Genomic DNA, 20648 nt, shown 5'->3' on the forward strand with positions numbered 1-20648 from the left:
ATATGTAAGAGTCCTCCTGTTGCTAGAAGGACTAGGTTATTCTGATCAGGGTCACTGGGTGACACTCTGCAGATGCAATAAGAGCTAGAAGTAATGGAGTTTTGCCACTCTTACTGCCATGAGGTAGGCCTTAATAGCAGCTCTTAGTTGTGTACAATCAGATTCATACCTTGTTTTTCTCCAGAGGTGTTCTATTAGTCTTTTAGCCCTTTATGAACCTGAAGCTCTTCTGTGAATCATGTTGGGAGCAAAGGGTCAAGAGAAGCTACCTAGGCACCATTCTGTTCAAAACCTTGGCTGTCCTTTGGTTCCAAGATCTAACCGGAGCTTTGGCAGGACCATGCAGCAAGGTCCCCGGGGATATCCCCCAGTTCAGTCAGAAAAAAATACATTCAAGGAATAAATAATTTGCTTACCTAAAATTATGTTTATATCAGCATGCTCTATTAGAACTGTTAAAAACCATTTTTGTGATGGACATCACAAAAGAACAGAAAAATTAGCACAACTAAAAGTCCAAATGTACCTGTACTACTACAGGTAGTATTTTAGAAAGGAGAACTGGATTGACAGAATTTAAACTTACGAGAAATTTATCTGTTATACATTTTAGAAAGGAAACTGTAGAATCTTTCCTAAACTTGAGATCAAGGAACTGCAAAGGATGAATGAGAATATTTGTATGAACATAAATATGCACATTCCCCATTTAGCGACCAAGTTCTGTTTCAATAAACAAGTCATTAAGCAAAATGGTCACTAAGTGAACTATGCAATTGAAATAGGGAGAGAGTTGCTGTGAAAATTACTGGTTGCTGCTATCTTATTTAGATAAAGCTCTCTTTTATAACTATGTCAGCATTATTCTCACTCCAGTGTGTGTTAGTGTCAGGTGCATAAAATTTGATCACAAATATACACAAGTGGGTTAGAATATTTTTTAAATAAACCTTATATTTGCAAATGGTCATAAATCAAGGTAGTAGCTAACCAAAGAGTGAGTGTGTATTTCTAAGTAGCTATCCACACAATTCTTTTTCCTGGTAGAAAGTTTTCTAACAAAAGAACAAAATTAACTCTGATGATATGTAATGAGTTGCTCCAACATTCCACCATTTTTTTTCTTGAAGAGATTGCGTCAGTTCTGTATGTTTTACAACAACCAATAATCATCTTGAAACAAATGCCTGAAAAATATCATTAGTAAAACAATTGCCTTCTTTCAGTTTTAGTGTGCATGACAAAAAAGGGCTGCCTCCATAGAATTTGCATTTTTTGCTTCCCAGGCAAAACCAATTTTTATCATTTACCATGTCATTCCAAAAGTCAGATCCAAGAATTCCTGTTAGAAGGTGAATTATTATAATACAGATTTCAGACTTGGTAACATTAAATCTAAGAGTGAGGAGGGGAAATATTTCAGTTTGAAAGTTCCATGACTGCAATTTTTTTACTCATAAATGAAGAAATGGATTCAAAATCATAGGAAATCTTTAAAAAGGTTATAATTATGAAGATAAGAAAACAACTGTAAGCTATGCAATCCCCACCAGCTGAACTCCACTGCAAAATTTCTAAGTATCATGAATTGCAGTCGGTAATTTAGAAGAGGGAGACTAAGAATATTTTTGAAAGTAATATATAATTCCTTTAACAACCTCACACAAATCCAGTTTAAAATTTTAAGTTTAAAATTTTAAGGCCAACTTTATATTAGCCTCATATAATCCTTTAGACCAGGTGTGTCAAACTCGTGGCATGTGGGCCAGATGCATCACATGCTGGCCACACCCACCCATGGTTTAGCAAAGGGAAAAGAGTTGCAATATATCATGTGATGACAACATGCCATCACAAGTTTAGACAATCTATAGCAGTAATTCCACACTTGGCTTACAAAAACCACCAAGAGAGCAGAAATGATCACCTCTGTGAATGAATGAAAAAAAATGTTTTTTTAATTTAATTTCTCTGTTATGACCATCTCTGTTACACTCACGTAAAATCATATCTGCAGAAAATAATAGGTTATAAAGTACTTTGAAATGGAATATATATTTTAATGGCAACATTTTAGTGTTATCATTTTATTACTTTAAAAAATAGTACATTTTATACTTAAGTAGCCCAATTGTATGTCTAAAAGAAAAGCATATAAAGTCTTAGTCACATCAGATTCTTTAAATATTTGTCTTAGACTTGGTTAAGGCACCAGGCTAGAAACCAGAAACTGTGAGTTCTAGTCCCACTTTAGACATGAAAAACCAGCTGGGTGATTTGGGGCCAGTCACTCTCTTTCAGCCCAACTTATATCACAGAGTTGTTGATGTAGAAAAAATAGGAGGAAGGAGTGTGTTTGCCACCTCGAGTTATTTATTTAAAAAATGTGGGGTATAAATAAGTAAATAAATAAAATATTGTTTAATAAATCACAAGGAAAATCTATGAAGATATTTCATTTAATTTATATTTATTAGTACATTCTTAAATAATGAAGTCATGAAATTTGCATGAAATCTGCATGATCTTGCTATCTCTTAATACAATGAAGAAGCATTTTATATCTTAGAATACATTTAAGGACCTATGTTTAATATCTAGCTCTAGTATTTAATGTTTATTGAAAAACAAATTTCAAACTGAAAATCTGTTGGTCACAGGGAATATGTAAGATTTATTTCCCCCCAGTACTCAAACCTCACATGAAATCAGTTGAAGCTTACTGCTTCAGAAAGTGAATCATACAAAGACCATGCATTTGAATATAGTTGTCTTTTACCTTATTACTTAAAATGCTCTAAACTAAATTTAAAAACTCTTGTATTTTAGGAATTTGTTATCCATGATCTTAATGCTGGTTCACACACTGCCACTGCTTAATAAACTGTGAGTTGTTGACAACTGGATTACTTTATCCAATATAATTAAAATATAAAGCTATTCTTCATAAAGACGACAGTGGCTGGATTCCTACAGACCAAATGTAAACAAAATAAATGTAAATGATAATAAATGATACTATGGTTTTGTGTACCCAATGCTTTTTATCCTTGCAATCAAGAGATGAGAGACAAAGTGTATGAACACTATTTCTAAATTAGTAGTCCTACCTTTGGGATGAAAAAGTTATACAATTAGCAGCATGAACCAATGCAGCCAAGCGGTGATTTTGTAGCTTTCGAAAAAAGTAATTCAGATCTGACTTTCATACATCTACTGTGTTTCTCCAACAATACGACCTCCCCCAATAGGAAGACCCAGCATGTTTTCTAGGCATAAAATAAAATTAAGCCCCTCCCCCCAAATTTAGCCTTATTTTAAAACGTGCAAAATGGGGGAAAGGGCGGGGGGACTTGCCGTTAGGAGTTCCCCGCGGGCAGCAATTCCTCACCACCAGCTGCTCCTAATGGGCGATCATGGCAGAGCGCGGAGAGCTCCCTACTCCTGCCAAGCACCTTTGTGGCAGACCCAAGACCTTTAGCGCCCGCCGCTGCTGATTTCCCTTTTGCCCATACTGCCGCATTTGGAGCTGCCACTTCCACATTTGGAGCACCACTGCTGTTTGGAGCACCGCTGCCATTTGGAGCTGCCGTTTCTGCATTTGGAGCTGCCGCTTCTGCGTTTGGAACCCCACCGCTGTTTGGAGCACTGCCGCTGATTTGGAGCACTGCCGCTGTTTGGAGTTGCCATGTCTGCATTTGGAACTGCCGCTTCCGTCATTTGGAGCACCACCGCCATTTGGAGTGCCGCCACCACTCCAAACACAGCAGCAGCTCCAAACGTGGAAGTGGCAGCTCCAAACATGACGGCGGTGCCCCAAATGGCAGTGGCATTCCAAATGGCAGCGGCACTCCAAACACGGAAGCGGCAGCTCCAAACATGGCGGCGGTGCTCCAAATGGCGGCGGTACTCCAAATGGCAGCGGCACTCCAAACATGGAAGCGGCAGCTCTAAACATGGCGGCAGAATGGGCAGAAGGGAAAGCAACAGCGGCGTGTGCCAAAGGTCTTGGGTCTGCAGCAAAGGTGTTTGGTGGGAGTAGGGAGCTCTCTGCACTTCGCCATGATCACCCGCTAGAAGCGGCTGGTGGCGAGGCTGCCCACGGGGGGCTCCAGATGAGGATGCAAGGGGGGAATTAAGTCACTGTTTTTTTGTGGCTCAAAAAAAATATAAGACCCGGCCTTATTTTATGAGAAACACGGTATCATGACCTAATTAATTATTCATCATATAGACAGATACTGTTAATTCCATTGTAAATGATATGTGAACCAGACCTTATCATTCAAGGAAGGAAAGTTGTTTTTAAAAATGATTCTTTTAAAATATGCAAAATCAAATGTTACTGCATCTAGTTGACACTGAATTTAAACAACAGATTTAAACAATTAAAATTGTTTATAACAGGTTTCATTTTACAACTGTAAACAGATAGGTAAGATAGCAAAATATTTCTCTCAGCTACAGTACTTACATTCCAAAGCGCATTGTTCCAGAGACATATGTCTGCCAGTGTGCACAGTAAAACATGAATGTCCCAGCAAAACAGCAGAAAAACATCCAGTCAGGATTTGTCCCCAGTTGCACAGCGATACACGTTCCCAAAACCACGAAGACTGAAGATAAAATAAATTAAAACTGAGGAGTAGAAAATGCACATACTCTCTAATGGATCATTATGGCTGTTTAATAACTTCTAATATATAAATTGTCCTCTCACTCATTTATATTTCTGATGGATTCTGGAAAGTATAAAATTCACAACAAACATTTACTTCAAAAGGCATACAGAAGTGTCTCCAATTTTTGTAAATGTTATCAATTACATTTTACACATGCAAGATTAAAAATAAATTTCCACAAATGATTAATATTTTATGCTAGCGTAATGATACTATGTATAAACACAAAAATATACATGACAACAAATTTCAGAACTCCTAATTAACTACATTGGAAATGATACTAGATGCTCAGTCACATGTAAATTCACTGTTTGAAAATAAATTAAAAATTTCATTGTCTTAAAGTACATTTTGAGGAACAGTTTGATATAATGGTTAAGATGCTGACCGAGAAACCAGAGTTTGTAACTTCTAGGCCTCCCTTAAGCATGTAAGCCAGTTAGGTGATTTGGGACCAGTTATTTTCTCTCAGCTTAACCCATCTCACAGGGTTGCTGTGGGAAAAATTAAGAGGTGGGAACATTAGATACGTTTGCCACCTTGAGGTTTATATACCTGTATGAATGTGTGTGTGTGTGTGTGTGTGTTTACACAAATGTAAATATAAATAATGGATAAAATATAATATTTAATTTAATGAGTTTTTTTCTAAATATACATACAATTATACCATTAGCAATATTTGACTATTTACAGGAAATTTAATTTCAAAATCTTGCCTTTGTTATTCTAGAACCAGCACTATCCAAAACTTTGAAGTATTCAGTCTGAATAGTAATCAAATTTCTAAAGCAGTTTAAACTGCTTGGGATATTGAAAGATGTTATGGAGTTACTATGCTTTCTGTTTATAGAAATACTGTGCAGCTTTTCTTCCATATGATCAAAGCTGTGGGGGAGGAATGGAGACTGAATGGACCTTCTGATTGCAATATAGCAAAAATTTATTGTAGTGAAATCCTTGAAACTATCTGCCAGGAGTTAATATTTTCTAAATGGTCTCCCATCACTGTTATTTTGTTCCATTCAGTCATAAAAATAAGCTAGCTGCAAGAGTTTGGATCTTTCCCAATACAGTGCATGATTCTTTTTAAAAATCAGTTGGGTTCAAATCAAACCTAGTTTCAAATATCTTATTTGAATTTAATTTTATTTCCTTTGAATCTCAATATTGAATGAGAACTTTCTTGATCTGCATTCCTCACTTGATAATTGTATAACTATGGTGGGGAATATCGAAAGTCTGACTATGATAAAAGAAAAATGTTTCTTTATTTGGTTTTCATAATTTAGCAACATGATTTCAAATAGAAAACAGAACAAGAATTAGATCACACAATTGTTATACGTCTCTTTGAAACATTAATACACTGTTCTCTATAATAATCTACTAGAAAGTTTTTACCCTTATTTTTCTATTATTATAGAAAATATCGTAGAATTTTGAACATATTATGTGCAATCTAATTAGGAAAGGCACAGCCCAGCCATTGGCACCAAGCATTCTAAAAACTGCTGATGTGCAGTTGTTTTCAAGTATCATGCACCCCCACTTGGAGTCTTTTATAAATAAATATATTCATAATAATTGTTGTGACCTTTCAGCAGTTTTGCTGGTTATGTTATTAACAGTTAATATCTACTAAAAGCACAATCCAAAAACACGTACCAGTCCATTTTGATCATAGAAAGGCAGGAGAAATTAATAAATGTACAGTACCACAAAAAATAGTAACAATGAAATTTGTTATTATTTATTCATAGACAAACAAGTTTATGCTGCAATAGCTACAACAGCATTTTTACTTAGATATACTTATAAAGGCCTCCTCCTATTTCTTTCTGTCATAGTACATAGTATCATATAGTACAGTACAGCAAAGCATCCAATTAAGTTGGGCAGAACCATTAAAGCAATATTCCAACAGAATATTATTTTAGAATACTCTTTATTTTTTGTAAACGTATTACCAAGGTGTTGACCTGTGGCATGAGATTTTGGTATAAGCAGTTTTTGTAATAATTTTACTTTATTTGGTTTTGCATGTGTGAGATTTTGAGTCAATCTTGACTGATTGCGATTGCTTGTACAAATCCAATTTTCTTGGCAACATTTCAGAAATCACTTGCCATTGCTTTGATCCTAGGGCTGAGAGTGAATACCTGTCCCAAAATCATCCAGCTGGCCTTACATGTACAGCAGGACTAGAATGGGCATTGGTAGAAGTTACCCTGAACACCCTTTCTATCTATGCTGCGAGAGAGCCCAGGATGGGTTGACTCCTTCCTATGACGTCATTTAGCCGAGTCTGTACTAAGATATAAAAGCCAGCCCCCAGAAGAGAACCCAGCTTTGGCGAAGATACTTGACAGACTGAAAGGTGTCTCTGAAAGCACAAATGAATACAGAAATATGACTTACCCTCTCTGGATGTATCAAGGGAGGGGCTGGGCTCTCTCGCAGCATAGATAGAAAGGGCGTTCACGGTAACGTCTACCAATGCCCATTCTCCTCCATGCTGCATCGAGAGCCCAGGATGGGACATATCAAAGCTTGCATGTCCATGGGTGGGTCCTCGTCCGGCTCATCACACCGACTGTTGAACCACTCGTTGAAGCACCCGTCTGCCGAAGGCTGCAGTTGCCGAGGCAAAGACATCCAGACAGTAGTATCTGATGAAAGGAGATGGAGATGTCCACGTGGCCGCACGACAGATCTCCTCCAAGGGTGCTTGGGTCGCCCAGGCAGCCGAAGTGGCCGAGTTTCTGGTAGTGTGCGCTGTCAGACCTCGAGGAACTGGAAGGGCCACAGCTTAGTAGGCCTGCTCAATGCAAGATCTGACCCACCTGCTAATAGTAGGAGAAGAGACCTTGTGCCCCAAGTGAGAAGGGAAAAGGAAACAAAATGGCTTCAGACTTCCTGAAGGAGGAAGTGCGCTTAATGTATATTCTAAGAGCCCTACCTATGTCTAGCGAATGCGGGACGGGGCAGAAGCCAGGCAACATAATGTCCTGGACCTGTGAAACAGGTATTAACCCTTGGAATAAATGAGAGGTCCAGACTGAGGACAACCCTATCATCGTAAAAGGAACAAAGGTCCTGTCGGATGGAAAGAGCAGCGAGCTCAGATACCCGCCTGGTTGAAGTGATGGAAACGGGAAACACTATCTTAAGAGTTAGGAAATGGAGAGACAATGTTCAAAAGGGGGCTTTGTAAGGGCATAAAGGACCACATGAAGATCCCAGGAAAGATACCGGTGAACCACTGGAGGGTGCAGGTTGGAAGCCCCTTTCGAAAACCTCCTGACTGAAGGGTGATGGGATAAGGAAGGAAGCGAACCCCATGAAAGAACTGAGGAGAGGGCCTCCACCTGCCTGCGTAAGGTGTTGGGGGCCAAACCTTTATCCAGATCATGCTGAAGGAATCTAAGAACCTCTGCCAACTGGGCTAAAGCGGGAGAGAGAGAGACCCTCCCTAAGGCACCATCAGAAAGGGCCTTCCAGGAATAGACCATTCTCTGCCTGGTCGACGTCGGCCTGGGAGTTGTTGATCCCGGAGAAGTGGTCTGCTGAGATCGACAACAGGTATTACTCTGCCCATAACCGCAACCATAGAACCTCTCCCATGAGGGCTCTGGACCTCGTCTCCCCCCACCGGTTGACATGAGTCATGGCGGCCATGTTGTCCATAAGGACTAGAACATGAAAGCTGGTCATGAGTGCCTGAAATGCTTGAGAGCTAGAAAAATGGCTCTGAGCTCTAGCCAATTTATGGGAAGGGCCTGCTCTGACCTGGACCAAGGTCCTGAGCTATCTGGCCCTGCATATGGGAACCCCAACCCAGGAGGCTGGCATTGGTGGTTATCACTAGCCTGTCTGGGACCCTGAAAAGGAGTCCCTTCCAGATTAACAGGGAACACCACCAATTGACAGATCTACGGATTTGTGGTGGGAGCAGGACCTTGATGGATGAGTGGCTGGTTCCTGCTCATTGGTAGGGAAGCAGGAACCATTAGAGTGGACAGGAGTGGAAAAATCCGTGGCTCTGGAGATATGACAGGGTAATTTGCAGATCCCGATGGGCTGCATGGATGAAGGGGGACAGAATCAAAATGTTGTCCAAGTAGCATTGGATCCTCACTGGAACAGAAAGCAGAGATGCCATCAATGCTGCCAGAACCTTCGTGAAGACCCTTGAAGCCGATGAGAGGGCGAAGGGAAGTGCTCAATACTGGTAATGGGTATTCTGATAACAGAAACGGAAAAACTGGTGATGATGAGGCCCAATGGGGATGTGGAGGTAAGCCTCCATGAGATCAGTGGGAGAGGAGATCGCCCTCCCGAACGCTCTCTAAAATAGAATGCAGAGTCTGCATTTTAAATAGCCTGTATTTTACAAATTGGTTGAGAAATTTTAGATTCAGGATGGTTCGCTACCCCCCGAGGCTTTGGGAACGATGAAAGGCGAGAATAAAGCCCACGTCCCCATTGAGAGCAGGGAACAGGTTTGAATAGCTTGGATTTCAAGAAGGAGTTGAATGGCCTGATTCATGTCTTGCCTTGAAATGCCCCGAGAGACAGGACAGATCAAAAAAATTTTGGGGGGGGGGGGCGTGCATTAAGAAGTCCAGTTGTAATCCTGAGCTAATAGTGCTGAGCATGCAGGCATCCACTGTTGACTCCTCCCATTTGGAGGCAAAGAAGGCTAGGCGACCTCCGATGGGTGGGGAGAATGAGGGATTACTTAGAGCGACGGCAGGAACAACACCCACCCTCCCGAAAGGGCTGTTTACCAGTATAAGGAGCTGGGCGATAGTCGGCTCTCTTCCCAGAGGAAGAGAGAATTTTACGTTTATCTCTGGTTTTGATGAGATAAGGTTCCAGAGCATGGCCAAAAAACTTATCGCCCGCGAATGGAACTGAAACCAGCTTCCATTTACGGCGTGACTCCGCCTGCCAATTTCTGAGCCATAACAGTCTTTTTGCTGCTACTGAAGATGCCATGGCCCGAGATCCAAATTTGGCAGAATTGAGAGTGGCATCTCCAGTGAATTCCGCCACTGCGATAATCTTATTAAGGTCTTGGTGAGACTGAAGGTCAGATGTAGGCAATCTAATCTGGAGTTGGTGCAGCCACCGTATGGATGCCCACGTGAGAGTACCAGAAAATAGGAATGAGGCCAGAACCGGAATGTCAACAGAAGGCACTGCCAGGGAATTGTCCAGGGCTGCGCTGACGTTGTAGAAACGCTTATCCAGAGAAGATGGGCGAGGACCTGCCGAAGGGGAAGAGCACTGTTCCTTGAGCACTGTTCCAGGAACCAAGTGGGAGAAGGCAAAACCCCTGCATGCACTACAGGCTTGGAGAAGAATGAGTCTCCCTGGCTAGAGGGAATTCCTTGTGGCTCGGGAGCCACTTCCTCTGGCGACAGCTTGGCAGTGACCAAGGCCATGCTGACTAATGGCCTGAAGAGAGAAGGATTGAAGACCAATGCAAAGGATGTCTGCTCTGGGCGAGAGTCCTCTTCCTCTGAAGATTTTGGTCAAAGGTCTTGCCCTCTTCACGTTCTGAACGAGAGGCGTAACTGTGTTCAGATGGTGAAGCCCTTCCCTCCTCATCAACCTCCTCCCATTCTGGTAGAGAAGAATGGATCCTGAGGTCCTGGGGCCTGTGTAAATCAGGGTGATGAGGCAACTTATGGATTGAGAAGGGAGAAGGGCCTGAACCCTTTCCGGAGGTCGAAGGATTTGCTTGAAGCCTTCAGCTAATCCCTGCCTAATGGCCAAAGAGACAACATCTTGGATATCCCCTGGTCTATGCTCAAAGGTAGGGGCAGAAGGCCGAAGGCTCGCTGCTGAGGGAGTGAAGGTGGCTTCAGGCCTAGATTGAGAAGAGGTTCGAGGCCTGGAGGGAGGGGGAGGAGCATAGGGCCCAGAAGCCTGTTGGAAATAAGGCCCAGATCTGCTTAGATCCTGAGGATCATTGTACTGCAAAAGCCTCAGGAGACCAGGATGGAGGATGGAAAGGCTCATAGATTACTTCTCCTCCCCTGGGAGGGCTTGGCTGGTGCCCACAGGTATCACCTGAAGGATGCTGTAGTTGCACTTCCTTCTGTTGAATAGTTCTGTTGAACTGCCTCTCTAGGGCTGCATGTCTGTGCTTTTCTGCTCTCAACTCAGCCTGAGTTGCCTTCTTAGGGGCTAGAGCCTTAGTTCTGATTTTAGCAGCCACCTCCCTCTAGACTGATTGGGTGTGTTGCTCTTTCTCTTATTTAAGAGACTGTTCCACTGGGGGGGACGGGACTCTGCCTGACCCTTATCTTGCTCCATTTGAAGAATAAAGGCTCTTACGGTGGAAAGAAACTGTTCGTAAACTTTTTGTATTAAGCCCCTTTGGGTATAAATTGGCCCACAGGCTTACAAAATGGCCGCTCACCTTGTGGTGGAAGGCTTCAATCCAAGATGGCTGCTGACTATGGGAAACAGGCTCCGAGATCGAATAATTTCTCCTTAGGCTATAAAGAGCCCCGAGTGAAGTCAGCAAAGGAAAGGGCAGCCTCTGGCCACACAATCAGCTGGCTGATGCTGGTATCAGTTTGTCGATTGCTTTTTACGACCACTCAAACCACAGGTGTGGGGGAGGTCTACTGACGCTGCCCAACTTGCCTGAACAGCACTCTGGCAACGCTGCTCCCAACGCTGCAGGAGAGAGAGCCCTGCTCTCCTGGAAGAGCAGCTGCCCAGATCCTGGGGGCTGCTTGAAATGAGGAAAAATGGCACTGAAGATCGCTGCAGAAGCTTTCAGAGACACAGCTACTGACTGAAAGGAGCTGAGTCAAAAGCTGGGGTCTCTTCCAGGGGCTGGCTTTTATATCTTAGTACAGACTCAGCTAAATGACGTCATAGGAAGGAGTCAACCCATCCTGGGCTCTCGATGCAGCATGGAGGAGAAGTCGCAGTGTCATGCCTTTAATCACTATACCAAATCAGCTCTCATGACTTTATTTAGTAGGGAAAGCTTGATAGTAGACTAATACAGTAAGAAAAGCTAAATATTCTTTAGCAGGAATTTAATTCCTGGTTTATCAACAGTGCATTATGTTTCAATTTTCATGTCAGTCTGAATGTCTAACAACAATGACAAAATGGTCCAAACAGAAAAGAAAAATTGTACTTGAGACACTTCATGGTCTAGCACATGAATCACAATACAGGTACACTATGAAGACTGCTTTGGGTGAAATGCAATGAACAGTTCTATTCTTGAGTGACAGGGCACAGTTTGGAGATGCATCTCAGCTCTGAGAGCAAACAGATGAACTGATCAAAAGTAGACATAAATAGAACAAAGGTGAGTCTGTCACAAAGTCTGCATCGACACATATCCATGTGTGTGTGCAGGCACACTTGAACACACACACACATGCACACGCACACGCGCGCATATCCAAATAAATTCAGTAACAAGCTTCCCTCCTCCAAAATCCATATGATTATTTTAACTTTTACCTTCGTTCACCAGAAAACTTCTTGGGTTATGCCATAAGGCTCCAGGGCTGCAATTTAGGAGGGCATCAGAATGTGTTCCATATGTGTCCATGATTTACACAGAACATTGATAAAAGAGAAGAGAGCCACTGGAAGTACATGGTCTGCAAGTATTTTAATTTTGGTTCAGGTGTTTCTTCTCTTTATAGAATTTTGGAAATGGTTTAAAATTTTAAGGAAATTTAAATATTCAAACATTTCAAGTATTTCAGTTTTAAACTAAGATTTAAATTACTTAGTATGAAATAAAAAAGTGATTCCCTTGCATTGAGCCTGACTTCTGATGGGTACATCGTCTGTCACTGCCTTATTCCAGGATAATTTTGTGATTCTCCAGCCTCACCTGTAGCTCTAGCATCCCATGGAGTTCTCTATGGAAGTACTAACCAGGCCAAACTGTGCTTAGCTTCCCAAACAAAGTAAACCAGAGGCTGTTAATATGAAACTAATAAAATGTAGAACCTTTATAAAATGTATTACCAAAGTTCTGACCTGTGGCATGGGAATTGTACAACCAAGGTAAATTATTCTCATTTTATTAGAGCACAAAAGATTTTAGAAACTTTCTAGTCCTCATAAATTACGTAATAGACCATTATCTAGTGCAGTACCTGTGGACAATGAATCACAGCCATGGTCAAATAGTTCTCCCAGAGGACTACTACTATTGGTTCTTCTTGCCTGTTTCCCATCTATTGCATCCAAAGACTGATAGATGAAAAGGCCACAAGCACATGCAATATATGCCCAAGGAGGTGCCTAAAAGAGAATGTATGTAAAAAAGCAGCAACATGTAAATAAATGCATAGGTCTTAAGTCAGGCATGATTTTCATATAGTGACAATCTATTCTATTGCATGATTAGTTATGAAAAAGTGCAAATAACATTCCCTGTTTTATTCATATCCAGTTCCAAAGTTTCTTACATACACAAAAAATATTACATCAAAGCATATTAAGATTAAACCGAAACATCTGCAAATTTTGTAACTTAAAGTATAATTGCACATGTTTGGTGCACAATATTAATTTGTTTTGTTTCAGCATATTTATTTAATCTGCATGGCTACCATTTTTACAAGTAACTCTAGCCAATGAATAAATTAAAAATGAATTCCATCATAATACAGAAAATAAAAAGCAATTAATGAGAACGTTAAAATCCATGGTAGTTAACACAATCAGGAGATAGGACCCTTCAGTACTTGGGACCATGCACACAAGCACATGTCGAGGTCTTTAGAGCCTTATAGGTCAGCAGGGTTTGGGCTAATCTCCAGAGAAAGGATTTGCCATATAGTGGGCATTAGGACAGAAAAAGCATATCTCCTGCACCCCACCAACGAGCCTTCCCTGGCTAACAATCTTGTCCAGCAGGATATATCTATCCTGCTGGACAAGATCGGATGGTAGAAAGAACTAGGGAAAAACGTGATCCCTGAGGTAAACTGGTCCCAAGCCATGGAGATCTTTAAAGATAGCAACCAGCACCAAGAATTACACCACAAGACACCAGCAACCAATGCAGCTCATTGAGTTCTGGTGTTACATATACTAAGTAACTGACACTATTTACTAACTGTCACCATTTACATTGAAATCAACCACTGTAATTTGTAAACTAGCCAACAGCATATTATATCAATCAATCAATCAGAATAGAGTTGGAAGAGACCTTGGAGATCTTTTAGTCCACACCCCTACAGAAGCAGGAGACGTTATACCAGGGAAGTTAAACTGAATTTCATTGAGGGCCACATCAGGTTGTGTTTGACCTTGGGGAGCCTGTGTGGGTATGGTCAAGGTGGGCGTGGCTAGCTTGAGGTCATTCATGTCGTGGGCACCTGTGATGGCCTGAGTGTTCTGCAAGTGAAATGGGCTCCCAAGCTCCGTTTTCAGCTGCGACAGCTTCCTGCAACCCTCTGCCAGTGAAAATAGAGCTCTGTTTTCACAGGCAGAGGCTCTGTGGGCCGGTCCTTCACTGTTTCCAGTGCTGCCCGGTGGGTGGATCTAAGCACCCCGTGGGCTGGATCCAGTCCCCGGGCCTTGAATTTGACATCCCTGCCTTATACCATTCAAGATAAGTGACTGTCCAGTCTTTTTTAAAAAACCTCCAGTGATGAAGCACCCACAACTTCTGGCAACAAGCTGTTCCATTGGTTATTTGAACATACAGGCAGTTTCTCCTTAATTCCAGGTTGCTTTTCTCCATCCATTGTTAGTTTCCATCCATTGTTTCTTCATCTTGCCTTCTGGTGCTTTAGAAAACAAGTTCCCCCCCTCTTCTTTGTAGCAGCCCCTCCAATACTGGAATACTGCTATCGTGTCATCCAACCACTATGGTTTGTTCAAAAGTTAAAACTCAGTGCTTACATGAGCCAGATGGTGTTTAAGAATACTCAGCAATGACAGCCAATACATTTATTTCTATTTCTGAATAATAAATAGAACACATCCATGGGAATCAGAAACAGCTTTTACAATTGGAAGGCAGCCTTGATTATTTTTCCTGATTTCCATCTCATTCTCTAATCTGGATGATAAAAGGTCACTTCTTGACAGCATAGGATCCCTTTAATTTTTAAAATGTTGAAAAGGTATTCTTATTTTAAATATAAATTATGTTAGCCAAACTATTTGTTAGGGCAGGAACTACTGTCCCAAAGGTGCTTTTTCAAGAGGCAACTGGACTTTCTTGTTTTTCTTTGAAGATATTTTTCTTCAGAAAAGCAAAAGCAAAGCACACACACAAACACACACACACACACACACACACACACACACACACACACACTTTACACAGAGTAAAGTCCAGTTGCCTCTTGAAAAAACACCTCTGGGACAGCCATCACTTGGATGAGTGAGAAATTCCATAGGCAGAAAATACTGTACATACAGGTAGTCCTTGACTTATCATCACAATTGAGCACAAAATTTCTCCTGTTAAGTGAGTTTTGCCCCATTTTATGACTTTACTTGCCACGGTTGTTAAAATGAATCACCGCAGTTGATAAGTTAGTAACCTAGTTGTTAAGTGAATCCGGCTTCCCCATTGATTTTGCTAGTCAGAAGCTCACAAAAGGTGATTACATGACCCTGAGACACAGCAAAGGTTATAAATATTAACCAGTTGCCAAGCATCTGAATTTGGATCACATGATCATGGGGATGCTGCAAATGTCATGACTATGAAAACCGGTCATAAGTCACATTTTTCAGTGCTGTTGTAACTTTGAATGGTCACTAAACAAACTGTTGCAAGTCGAAGACTATCTGTATAGGCTACAGTTCTAACACTCAGAATAACTTCACTTTCAGTGGAATATTTTGTGAAAGCATGCATTATGTTTGCATTATAATTGCCCTAGTGTTAGTTCACAATAAAAGATTTAAAGACGATAACTTTTAAACTGTTCATAAGACTGTCTTCCAATTAGTCGACTATATAAAGGATTATTATTATATACTGTATTTATTTATAACAATTTTTTTCTGTATTTGTTTAATTTGTTCTCCTATCTGATAGCTTTTCTGATGCTATATCATTACCAACAACAAACAACTAAACCAGAAATGGTGGCAAGGGGGGATGGGATTCCTCTCTGTTGTATTTCAGTTATTTCAGATATAAAATACTAAATGTGCCCAGCATATAAATTGTGCATCTGTGCCCAAATTAAAGAATCAATAATAAAAATCTGGAGATTTTCAGAGTTGAATTTGATCAAATTTGTATTTAAATACATTTGTGTAGTATTTCCAAGATAAAATCAAATTTCAAAGGCTCTGTGGTTAAACATAATTAGTCTCAATGTTGAACTGCTCCATGATTAAGCCTTTCCTTTTTCAAAAAAGAATGTCTTTGTCACTTTTTTCTGCCTTTTAGTGAGTTCTACAATCACAAAGATAAATGTGTTTATGAGATATATCTATGCATGTTCATATAATATAGTTCTTAATTCATAAAAGCTTCCAGAATCTGTTAATGTGAATTTAGCTGCCACTGGCAAAAATCTTTTGGACCTGAGATTGTCCAAATTTCAGAGATTACTCTACATAAATGACTTCTGTGATCATATTAAGAGCAACTGCGTTCTCTTCGCTAATGATGTAAAGCTATTCAACGTCACAGACAATACTGCTACTCTTCAAAAAGACCTTGACTATGTATCAGAATAGTCAAACAAATGGCAACTTCAAATCTCAACAAATAAATGCTCTGTCCTACATATTGGAAAAAAAAGATCAGAAAATAAAGTACAGGCTGAATAGTCAAGACCTTGTTGATGATGCAAACTCTGTCAAGGATCTTGGAGTACTCATCTCAAATGACCTAAGTGCTAGAACCCACTGTAACTACATAGCCAAAAAGGTGTTAAGAGTTGTTAACCTAATCTTACGTAACTTTTTCTCTGGTAATATTACACTAATAACTAGAGCATACAAAACATTTGCTAGACTAATACACGAATACAGCTCATCAGTCTGGAACCCACATTACATATCTGATATTAACACAGTTGAGAAACTCCAGAAATATTTCACAAGAAGAGTTCTCCACTCCTCTACTTGTTGCAGAATACCTTATGCCACCAGACTCGAAACTCTAGTCCTAGAAAACCTAGAACTATGCTGCCTTCGGTCCAATCTAAGTATAGTATGTAAAATCATACATTGCAATGTCCTACCTGTCAATGAATACTTCAGCTTCAACCATAACAACACTAGAGCAAACAATAGGTACAAACTCAAGGTTAATCGCACCAAACTTGATTGCAGGAAATACAACTTCAGCAACAGAGTGGTCCATGTCCAGAATACTCTACCTGACTCTGTGGTTTCTTCCACAAACCCCAAAAACTTTAACCTTAGACTGTCTACTATTGACCTAACCCCTTTCCTAAGAGGTCTGCAGGGGGGCGTGCATAAAGCACACCAACGTGCCTACCGTCCCTGTCCTATTGTTTCTTTTATTTTTTAAAATTTTTCTTATATGTATCCATGTATTCATAACTATGTTTCTACTTATACCAATCACCTTGTAAGCAATTGACAAAATAAATAAATAAAATAAATTGTATTGCTAATAGTGGAAGAAGGAACAAGAGTTAAAAAGAATATAATGCTTCTCAGTTTAAAGGAAAAGATTAAAATATATTTTATAGCCCCTTAGAAAGACAAAATTCATTCAGTTTTGTATAACAGTGAAACTTCGCTTTAAAGTATCATTTCCAATTATAGTCTACTACCTTTAATTTTTTCATCCATTTCATTTAAACTTTATTAAAAATACACATAGATCTTCTTGCCCTCTTAAGTTTATACAGTTATGTGAGGGCATTTAGGTATACTAACTAAAGAGTAGATGCTGTATGTGTGTGTGTGATGGTAAAATGTAAAGGAGATTTTAATCAACATAGCTCTTCCAAACCAGTATTAAAATTAAATCAATATTCAAAAATCACTAAAATAACAAATATAAGAACTATTATAAAAAAGGAGTTAATAAGGTTTTTTTCCCCTAATCTGAGAAAGTGTATCTTAAATCAGAGGAGATCTAAATTTTTAAAAACTTATCTTAACAGAAAGCAGATGATGAACGTGGTACAAATCCATGTGGGGAATCATAATCCATAAACAGTTTCCAAATTGAATTAAATTCTGTATTGGCCTTGTTTCTGACATTGATGCATGTTTGCACAAGTTGATTTGCCCTTCATCTAAAGAAGGAATTATGTTGCCTAAGATATGCAGGCACCTATTATCATAATCAAAGCTTCCTTTATACTTTGTAAGAATATACAGTTTGATGTTCGCAGAAAAACAGCTGACAGTAAAGAAAATTAACCTTTAAGATCTGTTCATTCTGTAACTAATCATCATTCAGGATTAACAGGATTCCAACATTACAAGTATGAAAAAAATGATCCAACTTGATTATTGCATTTCCAGCAGTTTTTGAAACTGGGTTATTAGCAATAATATACTGAAATAAAACATCTTACACCATTTTTCTCTGAATGTAATATTTGCAGTCATCATCATCATCATGCCTTGGGCTAAGGGCATTGGGCTACAAGTGTACTCCACAGTTCACTATATTTGCGATATATTTAATATTTGTCTTTGATTGATATTCCTATTGTTGCACATCAATTGTTCTGTTGAAATGCTGCATGTATTTAAATGTACAATATTTAAACATATTTGATTTCTGAATCACATTTCAGTGTCAATTTGTAAATAAGCCCCAAAAGATGTTCTGGATGCTGCATTATATTTTTTTTTCACATATGTGCAAGTCTCTGAGTATTCCACCTTGCTTTTAAAACTCCCTTTGAACTCTGCTGCTTATCTGAAGATAACAGGTAGATCTCTTTAAGAAACTACCCCTTGAAGCAACCTTTCAAAGTTACAACGGTGACAAAAAAGGGTAACTTTACGACCAATGCCCATGTTTATGACTTTTATAGTTAATACACCTTATCCTGTGCTTTACCCATTTTCCCTACCTCTGCCCCAACTTCACAGAGTGGAGAAATTTCCTAAATAAGGGAATCTGCTCCTGAGCTGCTTTTCTCCACAACACAGCACTTCCCTAAAATACCAAGTAATCTTTTTAATAGAAGGTGGTAAGTTGCTGAATAGAATTTGCATATCGATAGAACCTAGTAGAGTTCCACCATCAAGGATATATAATGTACTCTTGTTTCTTAATATACTTACATCTATAGATAAATGTATAATGTTTATGGTAGTGATAATAGAAGTATTTTGGTTGGAGAAATGTATGTATATATGTTTTGGTATGTAGGTAGATTCCATACTTTTGGTAAAACCTCAAATGATTTGCAACAATTGTCAGATGGACTGCATTGACAACAATATAATTGAAACAAAATGCAAATGCCACAAATGTGAGAAGAAGAGCAATTATTAAAGGCAATCAAACATGTCATCACTCTAACTCAAGGCCTTTAAAAGGCCCAGTTGGAGGGCCAGATGCATTTTGGGGGGGGCGGGAAGAGTGATATTCCAGGAAAAAAAAATCTTCATTAAGAATATGCTTCTATTCACTTTGTTATATGGAAATTGAAGCTCAGTATGTAAAGAGGAAAATAAGTTTGAATTCCAAAGTCCTTAGTTGATTTGGGGTACCTAACAAAGCATGGTGGTGCAGTGGGTAGAATACAGTACTGCAGGCTACTTCTGCTAACTCCCAGCTGACTGCAATTTGACAGATCGAATCTCACCAGGGTCAAGGTTGACTCAGCTTTCCATGCTTCCGAGGTGGGTAAAATGAGGAGCCAGATTGTTCGAGGCAATATGCTGACTCTGTAAACCACTTAGAGGGGCCTGTAAAACACTATAAAGCGGTATATGTGCTATTGCTGACATTGGAAAAATGATCGTATGGTTGTTTTAAAATTCTTTTTGCATTTCTTTTCTTTTAAATGCAACAGTTGCCATTTTATTAGTCTCTCCTCAGTCTATAAGGAGATTAATGGTTATAAAAATTGTAAAAACAATGAAAAAGATTCAACTAATTTTTTATCTGAAACATCCTCACCAATATTCATTAGGTTAGTAAATACATAGCCTCCAATTTATAATATCATAAATAGTAAAATGTCAGCTGGGCGGGGGGGGGGGGTAAAATTTTGAAAAATCCATTTTAGAGCTATAAAAATTATCTAATCTCTTGAAAAGATAAAACAGGAAAATATAGTCTTTTAAAAAAAATAATTTTGGAGAAAAAGCAACTAAAGGAGTTAGTCACCTGTGACTAATAATGAAAGATATGGTTATATTAATTTTTAAAAAACAGATTCCATCAATGCAAACAAAATACTGTGAGATACTAACAAAAATTATTCTGCTCGAGCATCAGCCAGGTGATGCTTTTCTCAGGATAGGATAAGTGAATTTGATAACAATTAGCAATCCTTCAAATTTTCACTAGTTTAATCAAATAGCGGTTTAAAATAAATGAGTTATTCCTCTTTCACTTGAAAGGTTTAATTAGGAATCCTATTTAGTAGCTGTTAAATAGTTCATGAATAAAAGCAGTAGAACAACTATCTCAGCATAAACTAGCTAAATGCTGATTCACTTGGACTATATAATATACAGTATATTAAGGAGTTTTGATTAGAAGGCAAAAAGTTAATGATAGCAAGCAGGGATAAACGTTGTATCTGGAACCTTTTAAAGTTATTGAATCTTATCTTGGTGGCAACTGCCTAGTACTAACTACAACACAGCTGCCTGAAGAAGCTGCAAACAAGTATATCCTGACACACTCCAAACGATTATTTTATGAAACTGAAGATGTCAGTCCTTTGAAATAAATCAGACTTGAATGAAAAAGTCATGAATACCAAAACTATTTTTATTATAGGGTTGCAGCAACAG

The 20648-nt window shown here is 39.3% G+C and overlaps 1 protein-coding gene across 7 annotated transcripts in view; it reads right to left on the reverse strand.

The window, feature by feature from the left end:
- CEPT1 (choline/ethanolamine phosphotransferase 1) overlaps window positions 1-20648 on the reverse strand; it is a 51372-nt gene that overhangs the window by 26978 nt on the left and 3746 nt on the right. For all 7 annotated transcript variants that reach the window (XM_087929258.1, XM_087929259.1, XM_087929260.1 and 4 more), the window contains exons 3-4: window positions 12845-12992; window positions 4475-4616 (exon numbers count right to left, since the gene is read on the reverse strand). In XM_087929258.1, the coding sequence (XP_087785384.1) occupies window positions 4475-4616; window positions 12845-12992 (290 nt within the window). The remainder of the gene's footprint in view (window positions 1-4474; window positions 4617-12844; window positions 12993-20648) is intronic.

The sequence above is a fragment of the Pseudonaja textilis genome, chromosome 3 (assembly GCF_049901715.1).
Source record: "Pseudonaja textilis isolate UNSWEBS1 chromosome 3, rPseTex1.2, whole genome shotgun sequence".
NCBI classification, from domain to species: Eukaryota; Metazoa; Chordata; class Lepidosauria; order Squamata; family Elapidae; genus Pseudonaja; species Pseudonaja textilis.